At 37.6% G+C, this 12,465-nt stretch overlaps 1 protein-coding gene and 1 long non-coding RNA gene across 12 annotated transcripts in view; one reads left to right on the forward strand and one right to left on the reverse strand.

Annotated features, from left to right (window-relative positions):
• Window positions 1–12,465, reverse strand: part of UNC13C (unc-13 homolog C) — a 137,377-nt gene that overhangs the window by 21,782 nt on the left and 103,130 nt on the right. For 3 of the 7 annotated variants that reach the window (XM_042039279.1, XM_042039277.1, XM_042039278.1), the window contains 6 exons: window positions 12,192–12,335; window positions 11,116–11,193; window positions 9,887–9,964; window positions 9,493–9,522; window positions 3,040–3,128; window positions 652–801 (listed from right to left, as the gene is read on the reverse strand). In XM_042039279.1, the coding sequence (XP_041895213.1) occupies window positions 652–801; window positions 3,040–3,128; window positions 9,493–9,522; window positions 9,887–9,964; window positions 11,116–11,193; window positions 12,192–12,335 (569 nt within the window). Of the gene's footprint in view, window positions 1–651; window positions 802–3,039; window positions 3,129–9,482; window positions 9,523–9,886; window positions 10,018–11,115; window positions 11,194–12,191; window positions 12,336–12,465 lie in introns of those variants that run through there. The other 4 variants (XM_042039281.1, XM_042039280.1, XM_042039283.1 and 1 more) reach the window with 3 other exon arrangements.
• LOC121669798 overlaps window positions 1–12,465 on the forward strand; it is a 43,539-nt gene that overhangs the window by 18,498 nt on the left and 12,576 nt on the right. The gene's annotated exons all lie outside the window — the stretch shown is intronic.

Below are 12,465 nucleotides of genomic sequence, written 5' to 3' on the forward strand. Positions count from 1 at the left end.
GTGACTGGAGACCTTGAGTGCAGGATCAGTGCCAGGCTGCTTGTCCTCACAGCCACTTCCAACAAAAGGCCACTGGTGCTTCACAAGCACCAATGACCAAGGACACCAATGTGCTTACAGATGTGCCTGTGCTGCACATGGCCTTTCAGAACTCATCACTGCTGAAGGATAACATAAGTTATGCTTACTTTCAGAGGCTAGAATGAGTTTGCAGGATCCTCTCAAAAATTAGCATTTTACCAAATGAAAAAAAAAAAAAACCAAGCTGCTGTTTAGATGGTGACCAGGTTTTTGGTGACACAGAAGTGCATATTAATAAGCAGTGGGACATTGGGTACAAGCCTAGAACAAATGCCAGACAATTTCAGTATGGGAATTACTGTTGTTCAGTACAATCTTCATAACGCAGCCTGTGGAGGAGAAATCGCTTCCTTTTCAATGACCCAAAACATGACAAGACATGGAAAGACAAGTCTGTAGCTTATGTAAGAATTGCTCAGTGTAAGTAAACAGGTTAGGCATGGCAGTCTGCACACAGTGAATACTACAAATATTAAAAATACTGCAGAGTGCTTCAGAGTAAAACCAAAGTGTGCCTGACTGCAGCATCCAGGTCCCAGTCTGCCACACAAACCAGCCTGCCACACTTACGTTTTGTCCAGGGAATCCATGAGAGGCCGAAGCACAATCTCAGCATCAATGGCAGCACTGTTCTTATTGGCTGCTGCATTCCCATTTCCTCTAATTTGATTCAGTTCATTGTTCATTTGTCTTACACAATCTTCAATAACAAATTGGAAACTATAAGACAAAAAAAAAGGAAAATGAAAGAATTCTGGGAGAAAAAACAATAATGATGATTTTGCTATCAGGTTCTACAACAAGTTTTAAATATTTTCTGAGATGATTTAATGTTCAAAATTGAAGATACTGTGGTTTATAGTCTGAAAATAACTTCTACTGAGGATCATGGCTCATATAAGTAATTCATGCAGTGTTTTGATCTTTTCCCTGCCTTGTTTCCATTCTGCCACACTTTTGATACCCTTGTAGGTGTACCAAATACTTATTTTCTGAGAGAAACAGATGTATCAGAATCTATAGGATAGATGCAATTGATTGCCAGCTTGGAACAACTTCTCAAGATTTTATTTTTGGCGTGAAAGGACAATATGAACAGGTGATGATAAATAATTTTTCTCTTGACGGTTAATAGGAACCAAACTTTGACATTCTTCTTGAGGCAAAATTAAAAACTACTACTGACTTTGCCCTGTTTGGCTCAATTTGACTTTTTTCCAGATTCCACACAGTCAGTGCCATCAAAAGGTTAGTTACTTCTTTTCAACTACACAGAGTTAAAACACTTGGACTGTTTAAAATATCCTATTGCAAAAAAACCCTTAGAAGTGCTCAGACTCTTCCTCCTGGGAGGAATATTTTTCACTTCAAGGTGACTGTAAACACATCCTTCATCCTCAAGTTTGTACCTGCTCAGCTTCTCTGAAAACTGTTCTATTTCCTAACTGATCTGGTTGAGTGTCTGACAGTTTTAAAGTGCTATTGATGTGATAATCTTTGGACAATATATTGACACAATGCAGAACAGCAGTTAATCAGTCACCAGTTCAGAGGCAGGAAGAGTCTCTGCACATACTGTATTTTGCTTTATGGGTTGATTTATGATGGATCAAAATGGTTTAGGATTAGTTTATGAACAGAAATGCAAAACAGAGGCCAAAAATATACAAGGCCTGTTAAGGTGAAATGATAAATGGCAAAGATTAACTTGAGAAAAGTGAAAGAGAATTTACTGTGAGAGAAGAGAAACATAATCAGGCAGTAAGCTGTTCCAGTGACACGGCTAATTGTAAAAAGAGGACACAAACCTCCATGTGAAATCACTGGAAAAGTCAGAAACTTCTCAAAATGCACTTGGAAGTACACTTACCTACACACTTTAAAGCCCTAGATAAAATCAGAATGAGGCAGCTAGTGAAACTGATTATAGAAATTCTTTCTTGGAGGGACCAGTCCCTCCAACAAAAGCCAAAATAATGCACTGCCTTTCTTGACATTAGCCATCTTTCCAACATTGTTAACCTCACAGACCCAAGCAGTAAACTGACCCAGGAGGAATGTTCTAGCTATCTGGAGCATATCCTACACTGAGCTATTCTGGGTTTGCTTTTGCAGAAACCTAGTTGGCTCATTCAGAAAGAAGCCCTGGAAAGAAATAATATTCATGCACTGTCAATGATCCGAGAACCAGAGCCTGGGAGCAAAAGTACACCAAGACAATACAAAAACTAAGCACACTCAGAAAAAAAGCGGACTGTCCACCCAGACCACCCAGTGATGGATTAAATAAACGACTACAGACTCAGCTTAATGAGCACCACTATAGCACTAATCCCCCTTTCTTAAATTTCTTTCTAATTTGATGCAAAAGTAACTTGCTTCTTAACCACAGGCACTGCTGGCACAGCACCATACTCATTCAGGACTGCAGTGTGCACTCTGATTAATGAAAGGTTTTGAGAGTAAGGCTCAGTAGACAATTTTTGCAGAGCCACAGGCCAGCAAATGACCCAAGAAGGCCACTCACAATGACCACCTGAAGCAGGCTAAACACAGGCAGACATCCCTGGCTGAAGCAGGCCGCTCAGAAAAAGCTGTCAGTCTCAGGAAGTAACATAAACATGTTCAGAGAGGAAACTTTAACATAGCATCAGGGAAGAAAAAATCGGCGATTTTGCTTTCCAAAAAGCAGAACAAAAGCCATCAGCCTCACCTCTGTAACATGTTCATGCCCACAGACGATGTTCAGTTGTCTTTACAGAGAGGTTATCGTTATTTGCTTCAGAGTCTAAACACATACACAGACACAAATGCACACCACTCCATCAGGGCAGAAGCAAGCCATGCCTCAGGACAACCAAATAACCACCCAGACTTCATCAACGAGGTAGATCTTTTGAGCAGGAATATTTCTCTAAGGTTTGCAGTAAAATGGGTTTTTACCCATTTGTTTGTTACCTTGCAGCATACGTTACACTGAGTTCATCCAATACATTGCTAAGTTTCACCTGAAGTTCTTTTAGAACAACACTAGCTTCAGGATCCAGCTGCAAAGAGATAAATAACATTATATTTTAATTATACACTAGTTTTCTGGGGTTTCCATTACAATCAATGAATTAGGAAATATGTGCAAAGATACACTGCACTATGGAAAACCAAATGTGGAAACACCTGTTGCAACACAGAACTGCTTTAGTAGGCCTAAAAATACAACAACCATTTAAAAATAACATAGAAAAATCTTTGATTACAGTAGTGAATATTTATATTGTTACAAATCAAAACTGTGCCATTGAAAAATGACTTTCTGTGGGATTGTAGAAACTGTGTTGGCAGTCACAAGAAGAGAACTACCATTATCAGGCCAGTGGTATTCAACAAGGCACACCAAGAGAAGGATGCAGGAAAAGTCAGTGCTTGTGTTATTAGTAATGCAGATGCCTTTGTATTTTTACTCTTTTTGTATATTTCACTACTGTCGGTATTTTGTTTTGTGATTTGCATTGAAGCTGTTTCCGTATTTCATATGTTTTCATAATGCAGTGTAAAATTAGAACAGCCAGCACTGAAAAAGATGGCTTGAAGACTACTCATGCCAATTATACTGACAGAATATGTGGGAAGGGAATCTACCAAATTTCAGTACTGCTGTTTCTAAAAGCCAGTAAGGCAAAAAAAATTCAAGCACAGAGCAACACATTCTGATGGTCTGACACAGGTTTTCTAAACATAGGAAAAAAGTTAATGCAGAGGAGAAATGTATTTTTACATTTACAGGGATGATGATCCATGCATAGATATTTAATGAAAAAGGTACCCTGTTGATATTGATCAGCAACTTGTTTATTTGATATAGATTCTTTTTCAAATTAAAAAAATTATTTTTTTATCTCCCTGATCTTTAGCACTCAGAAAAATAGTTACAGCCCATTCTGGGATATGATAGATGATCATCAGGATCAACAGCTGAATGTTAATTAATAGCTAATGTTCCAGGTCTTCCAGCTGTCTCTATCACAGTGTTAGGGAATGATTTTCAGTGATAACCCTTAATTTGTGGACTCTGTTCTAAAGCAAGGTCAGGTACCGTTCTTCTGACAATTTCAAAGGACAGTGCACATTTAGAATACATAATCAGGGCTGTCTCTGTTTACATTTTTCTATCTTTCAACTGCATGAGGAGTGCAGTTCTTCTGGTGCTTCAGAGTGCTGTGGTGCAGCAGGTCAGTTCTTTTTATCGCACTTCAGAGACAAGGGGAAGCTGTCGCAGCACACAGGGCAATTTACATGACACTACACAGGAATTCTACAGCAAAGCAAACTGAAATAGATCCAGTGATCTACTGTGTTTTAATTTTAGACCATCCTTCCTTCTCTTTAGAGGTCGTGTGTTAAAATCATAGAAAATCCAAAATTTTCACTACAGGTCTTGACAAAAACCTGAAATAGGTGACAAGGGGGAATCACCACACATCCTTTAGACAATACTCAGTGTCATGTAGCACTCTTGTAATCTGAGAAGCTCATATTTTACTTACTAATGTCAGTACTTACTGTGACTACTTACTGATTTAGTTTTGAATTACTTTGCACTGAGAGAACTTCTATTGCTTCTGTGTATCCTAGAAGTGACCCTGGCAGATATACTTTGACAGTTCATACATTTAAAGTGATTGTTTTCCTTCATACAAAGAGCAGGAATTAAAAAGCTAATTTTACTGCAGTGTCTATATTAATAAACAAAATAAGGCTTTAATAACAAAGGCAAAGATTTTTCCAGGAAATGCATTTCACTCAGGAATTATACTGCCTCCTTTGGAGTGATACATACAAAACACAAATTTAAGACCACTAGAATATTAACATTTAACAAACACTGAACACACAAGCATTCACACTGAATGTGGTACATGTCAAGGAAAACACGAAACACCAGGCAGGCAGAAGACTCGAAATTTCTTAGAATTTCATGCACAAACTAGAGAATCACCTCGTTACTGTGCCTACAGAGGTCAATATAGACACTTTGTATCAGGGGTTGTCGTGATAACCAGAAAACACAATGCATCTGCTAAATTCACCTGGAATTGAACTTAGTCCAGCCAAAATTGGATTAAATACTAATGCCAGATTGTGGGCATTACACACATTCTAGAAGGGTGCATGCAACTGTTAAACATTTTAGAGACTTTGTGCTCACAAATTGCATGAACAAGTTAGTGTGTGCACAGCTGGAGGCATCTGGCAGTACCTCCAGCCCTGTGTGTACACATGCTCATGCTCAGCGATGAGGTGGCACGGGGAGGAGAGGAACACAAAGAGGTATGCGGGCTGCCCAGCCAGGTGCTCCACACCTGGCCATGGTGGCATCACTAAGAAGATGTCAGCAAGATTTTTAAATGCTACTTCTCTTTAGGTACTGGAAAATATGGTGATTTGAGTGTCTCACCAGAACTAAAATGTGCACTTTTCATTTATTTTACCGTGTGCCTTCCATTTGCTAATGATTGTCCTCAGGCATCATTCAAATATGCCACAGCCACGACCTGCTTCTTTTTCCTGATATGGAAGAGCTAAAATGGAAGCATGGAAGGGAGACAAAAGGCAATGCTGACCAGCATCTGCGATGATGCCATACAGGGATATACAGACATGAAAATGAAGTATTTACAGTCTCGGGAACTTTTATTTTTCCCCTCAAATCTCATCTGCTTCATAGAGTTTGATGAAGAAGGAATAAAAACTAACAATCTTCCCTGAAAATTTTTCAGGAAAAAAACAAGAAAAAGGCTCTGCTTGAGCAGATTATTTTGGGAAATGAAAAAAAACCAACAAACAAAAAATAAAACCCAGCTATGAGTGTCATTAGTGTGTCATATCTAATTTAAGCACCAAAAGAGAAAAGACAATGCACTTATCCCTTGGACAAATGTATTCTGGATTCCACACAGTGTGTGTGGAATAGCCTTAAAATACATCGGGGTAGGTTGCTCAGGTTTCAAAACTGGATTTTTAAAGGAGCAAACTTATTTCATTAATAATGTGTAAATCATACTTACTTTTCTATTAATTCCTAATATTCTTGGCTTTTCTAGGCTCATATTTCTGTTATTTTACCATCTTCTTAAATAGCAGAATTCATTTTTACCCACAAGGGAATATACTCATAAATTTGTTGGCACACTTCATGAGATCTGTTGATTATGTATTATTAAATAGATAATTTGAAGTTTGACTTTTTCTGAATGCTACACAAAAATTGAGAACATATTTGATGAACAGCTGAAAAAAAAAAAAATTTGAACATCATCATTTCCAAATGCTGCCTGTATATAACTGTGAATTTTCTTATACAGACAAACCTTGGAAAAGAGTTAAAAATCTGATTAATCTGGCTGCTTTCAATATGTTAGACTGAGGTATTCCCTGCTGTAATTTAATGTGTGCTAGTATGGACATAATCCTGTTAACTGCAAACTTGGTGGTGGTTTCTGTAGGAAACTACAGAGATGCAAATCACTTTTGTGTGAGTTAAATGGAGCCTCTCTAATCTGAAATCTGTTTATCTGCAGTTCCACAGGTCTAATTGCTTATCGTTTCCTAATGGGACCACCAGGTTACTTCTGTTCAGAAAATAGTTTTATGTATTTTCTGGATATCTAGGAAAGACACAGGTATACATCAGCTCCATCGCTTTAGTGGTTCTTTTTGTCTGTGACAGACATCATCCTTCCTCCACTCCCACCCCTGGGACAGTGAGATGTGAAATGTTTGGCTGCCACTGCTCTGAGTGCACTGAAAAGCACTTGGACCTCTGTAAAAGATGTAAAGATGACACTTCAGAACTATTCTGCTGAAATCTGGTCCTCTGTCACTCCATCAAAGCCTTTAAGACCACACATAGATTCCTATAGGAACTCCTAAACTTTATGTAAAGTTGGAAGTGAATTTACCAAAGTGAGAAGATGATTTATCTACAGTTAATATAATACTGTCACACATAAACAACCTCCTTCTGCTTTACACCCTTTTTCTTTTGATCCTAATTACTGTAACACATTTCTGCCATGTTCTGTCACCCGGTGTAAAGCAACACAAGCATTAGCTTCTCTTTTTTATCTTTTATCAGTTTCGGACTTGTCAGATATGAAAAAGATATTTAGAGTAAACGTATGCATTCCTTTTGGATGAAACAAACAGGAGCTAAACTAAAATTCTACAATGATGATCTGTTCCCATGTTTTTGGACTTGATTTAAAAAAACCCAAACAAACAGTGGGTTGGATCCCACTTAACTACTCTGTTATGGCAGACTGTTCTCATTGATATGATTTGTAAGTACCCTTCCTGCTTGGCTGCAGCAGAGGAGGAGAGTTAATAAAGAAGCTCATTTTGTTCAGACTATTTTATTTTAGTGGTGGGGGATCTGAGAAACCAGTTTTTTCTCTATTTATAGAGCTCCCTGCCTGCAATGTGCAATAAGCCTACTCTGAACACAGGGACTACTGCCTAATTGTGGCTATTTTGACTGCACAGTTTGAAAGACATACTGCTCACAGTGTGACACGGAGGAGATTAACAGCATTTAATTTTTCTTAGAATTAGTTTTGCTTCAACTGAAATAGGTCTCATTATTTTGCTGAAAATCATCTAACTTTTATGCCCTGCAGAAGTGAAATATTAAACTGTTTTTTCCCTTCAAGGAAACTGCTTACAGATTTTATTGCTGGCTTTGTTTCTTATAAATAAAAGTTCAATAAGCCAAATTGGCCATTAGCAGTGGTGCCTTCGGAACAGCGAGGGGAATAAGTATTCCAGTTTGAGGACAAACATTCTAGCAGCATTTTGATATGGGTGAAAAAAAATTGAACATGAATGTACTTTTCTTCAAGAAGATGCCCTAAAAGTCTGAATGTATTTTTAAGATCTTTTCTCTTAGACTGTGAATGCAGAGACGCACTTAAGCTACCTAACTAACGATTATAGAAAAATATATCCAGATTGTCTCCACGGGCTGCGTGTTGCACCATATTTGTAGGAAATGCTATTTTGATACTGTAACAACTTTAATAATTCAGCCTCATTAACATCAAAAAGAAACCAAAATGGATGAGAAGTCATAAGAACTTTTGAAAGTAAATTGCTATGAAAAATTCTTAAATATTTGTTCATTACCGTATAAGGCATTAGGAGCAAATAAAAAACTAGTATTTTCTTGAGGAAAAGAGGACATTTTAGAGATATTTTAGAGATTCAAGCAAATATTTTGGTTGAAAATAATTTGATAGAAATAGACATAAAATGTGACTCAGCTTTCACTTGCCCTTGTCGTTATCCTGATTTATGGACATTTAGCTGTTTTCACAAATCATGACATACAAAAGTAAGATTGGATCCAAGACCTAATACAAAAGTACTTTGCACAGAACATAAAAGAATGGAGGAAGAGATTATTTGTAATATTCAGAGAGGGAAAAGGGTTTAATAGGAACCACAAAACCAGCCACTTCTGGATGATGAATATCTATTTTTAAGTTTGGAAAGAAATCTGCATTGATGAGGCTGCAGAAGTTTATTTCCTATTATCTGGAGCAGGATGTATTTTTGCCATGGCAGCTTCAAGGAGCTGGCTCTGGCTCAGCAGAACCTCCACTCCCTGGAGTGACTCCTCAGGTGCATCTGGAGGCTGCAGTTCCTTGCATGGCATAGGGGACCCATCTCAACTCTGCAGTGTCCCACTGTGGATGTGGCAATATGAAATGCTGTTATTTTCCAGTTTTCTCTATAGTGTGGCCACATTAGATCAAAGTTTTGTGAATCTATCAAACTACAGCCCCAACAAGAAAAAGGATGATGCATGTGTAACTTCTGTTTTAAAGCCTGCTACTGATGATAATGGTAGGATATTCATGCTCTTAACACTGCTTCTCAACAAGAAGACAGGATTTTTTCTATAGCTTGAAGATATGTTAATTTCTTCATCATGTTTCAGAACAGTTAAAGACTACAGTCAGGAAAGTACTGAAGCACTGTTTATTTCCTTTTGCTGTTGACAGGATTTCAAGCACTTTTATGTCTTCTGAAATGAAAAAGGGGGTAAAACTGAGGATGTTCTGGAATGCTGAGTAACAGCTCTTGGTGAAATGGTATCTTGAATACAAGCAGGCCCTCAGATACTGAAAAGTGCACTTAAAATGTTTTATAGATTTTTTTAAAACTCGGCTTTACACTACCTGCCTAGTAAAACTTTTCAATTTAGTGTCAACTGAATGCCCAAGCATAGCTCTTTTTGATTTTAGATCATAGGGAATTACACAAATGCACTAATGGAAATAAGTAGAAAATGTGACTGTTCTTAGCCTTAGAAAATATGGTCAGGAATAATAAAAGATGCTTACTATCACAAACCTCATAAGAGAATCTCTCTCCTTCTTTCTTCTGCTCAGTGGATTGCAAGTCAAAGGCATTAGACAAAGACAATGACACATTACAGACAAAACGTATCAATACATAAAAAGCAAAGTATAGTCCAATACAAACATTAAAATAAAGCTGGCACTACAGATTGCAACACAAAACACCCAGAGCTGATAGAACATTACAGATCATTAGCATATGTCTGTGAAATAGCGTTAGGTCATTCCAGAATTGTCAGGACAGTAAATAGGTCTTGTAGATTTTTTTTTTTTTTAACATTTTGATTCTCTTTTCAAGTAGAAGTGAAAGCTTTGATTAGGTTGCAAACATGGTGCTAATGATCTCTAAGGAATTTTGAATGAACCAGGAAACAAATACGACTCACCTCCTTCCCTCCCATGGACTCAAACATTTTCTCAAGCTGCACTCTTAATTGCTGAATGTTGTTCATCAAGATACAGGCCTACAGAGAGAGCACCAAATGGGAGATTGTGCATGACCAATTCTTCAGCAGCCCTACATTCATAGAATTACAGAATCATTAAGGTTGGAAAAGATTTCTAGGACCATCTTCATTCATAACAGCTGTGCTGTTTAGAGGAGGTTCCCGTCCACTGCTGCCTCCTTCCTCCTAAACTGACACTTCCCTTTGCCTGCTCAGCCAGTGACTGCCCACTAAAGGCAGTGCTGCCCCACAGGGAACTGGATGCCATCTCCCAGTCAGCTGGACAGGTTTCAGATCCCAGAATTTCATGTCCTGAGATAGTTTCTAGTCATACCTAATACAGTTACATCTGGTGGATTAATGCAAGTAGCACATCATCATCCTGGGGAGAGCAGAGGCAACAACGAACCAAGTGCTTTGGGAGTAACAATAGGCTGGAGGAAAGGGGTGGCCATACTGCTTGCTAGACCCAGTCTTAGCAGAAAACAGTGACAACACTGTAACCCAGATAATGGCTGATGCTTAAAGTATTTGAATAAATCAACAGGCTGTTGTGTTAATAACAGAGTAATATTTTAGAAATATGCATTTTTGCATTACTTGAGAAGCTGGTGAATAAATTAGGCAATAGAATAGAGTCCATGGCAATCTGGTCCTTCATTAGGGACTCCCTTGTAAGCAGTGAGGCAACAAAACAGCACATCATTTTCTTGTCCCCTCTGCATGGGTAAAGCACAGTGAGTGGCAGCAGCAGAAACCTCTGCACACATTCCCTGCGCAGGGAACAGGGATCTTATAAACCCTCCAATGCACAAACTGATACAGAGAGACAAGGCAATGCAAAGTGAAAACCTAAAACAAAAATATTTCCTTCTGTTTGAATAACAAGATGAAGATCCATTCACCATAGTATTAGGCTGGTATCCACGGCATGTTTGTGGTCATCTTGTAATTATTTTTAAATTTTAATACTGAAATTATTAACTAGGATTCTTAACTAATTTCACTTATTCCAGCTTTTACACATCACTGTAAGCAGCTGTGAAAACATGCTGACCTCCCTCCATTTGTGTTTTTCCATATAAAGAAGTGATTACATTTTCAAAAAGTACTGTAAGTAACTTAAAGGTAATTTCTGAGGCAGAAAAAAGCCACAGCTTCTTACTTACCACATTTTCTTTATCACAATATGAGCTGAAGTAACTTGAAATAATTGCAGCATACTGAACAAGTACTTTGTTGATAGTCTAGAAGAGGAGAAGATTCTTTTAAATGGTGAATTTCATAATGTAAACCAAAAATATAAAAAAAGAGGCCTGTATAAATGACAGGTTTTACAGGTGCTTACACATATAGCATATTATATTTTTTAGATATAGTATAAATAATCCTGTGAGCACATTTTCAAATCCCTGCACAGTAGATGGTGGGTAGTTCTCAATGTAAAGTAATCTTCAATAGCTGAGACAGTTTAGTTTAATTAATTTAGCAGTGCTGTTTTTGAGAAGTAATGAGAACTCCACTCCTTGCAACATCCTACACAGTTTAGTGGAAGAGTAGCAAGCTAAAAAAATCCTCCAGGGTGACAATACATAGAATAGAAATATAAGACAAAAGGAGTACTGTTCAAAGCCTAGCAATATGAGTTACCTTATAATAGTCATGTAAATACGAACTCCACAAATGGAGAATTGTTGCAATGAAAGAACAGAATTAAATGTAAATGTGAACTTTTCTAAAGCCAGCAGGAATATAATGGAAATTCAGAGCTTGGGAGGAAATGTAACTATCCAGATAGAAAGCTGGCAGAATTGAGTTTATCAAACAGCAGGTGAATAACTACCACTTCAGGACTTCAAACAAAAATACCTTATTGTCATACCTTGAATTTTTCCTTCACTTGCACTGCCTAATTAACTAATTGCATATCACTGAATGGCTCCATTAAGAGAACTGCAATCAGTTCTTAGCAAGATAACAATTGATTATGTATATGCATACATACATGTATAAAATACATAAACGTGAAATCTCAGAGAGAACAGAGCTTCTCAAACGGGTAAAGCATTTTGACAGAGTAGACAAGACCCAGCCTTAAACCACAGCCAGCCTGTCTTTCTGAGAATCCCAGTCAGATAGAAAACATTGATTCTAAAAAACACTGGAACCACTTAGCTTTTAAACACATGGCAACACATTATCATTCTCTCTGAAGCTTAGTTCAGAAGCATTGACTTTAACTTACCTTTGCAAATCTTCTCATTAAATGAGATAGTGCTTCTGGATTAGGACACTCCAGTTTCCTAATAATCTCAAAGCTTTGATTGAGCTGTGTGAAGACATCAACCACAGAACAAGAGAAGAGGGCATGATCTGATGTCTGCTGAAACTAGAGAGAAACATTCAAATGTTAATATTCGTTCAGAGATCAAAACTGTCTTTGCTGATTCTTGTACTTGAAACTCCTTCTAGAGCCACAAAAAGTAATACAGAAAAAAAAAAAAGTAGTCTCATTGATA

This window comes from Corvus kubaryi, unplaced genomic scaffold, assembly GCF_017639235.1.
Source record: "Corvus kubaryi isolate FWS band 111438036 unplaced genomic scaffold, C.kubaryi_AGA036_p1.0 37394, whole genome shotgun sequence".
Classification (NCBI taxonomy): domain Eukaryota; kingdom Metazoa; phylum Chordata; class Aves; order Passeriformes; family Corvidae; genus Corvus; species Corvus kubaryi.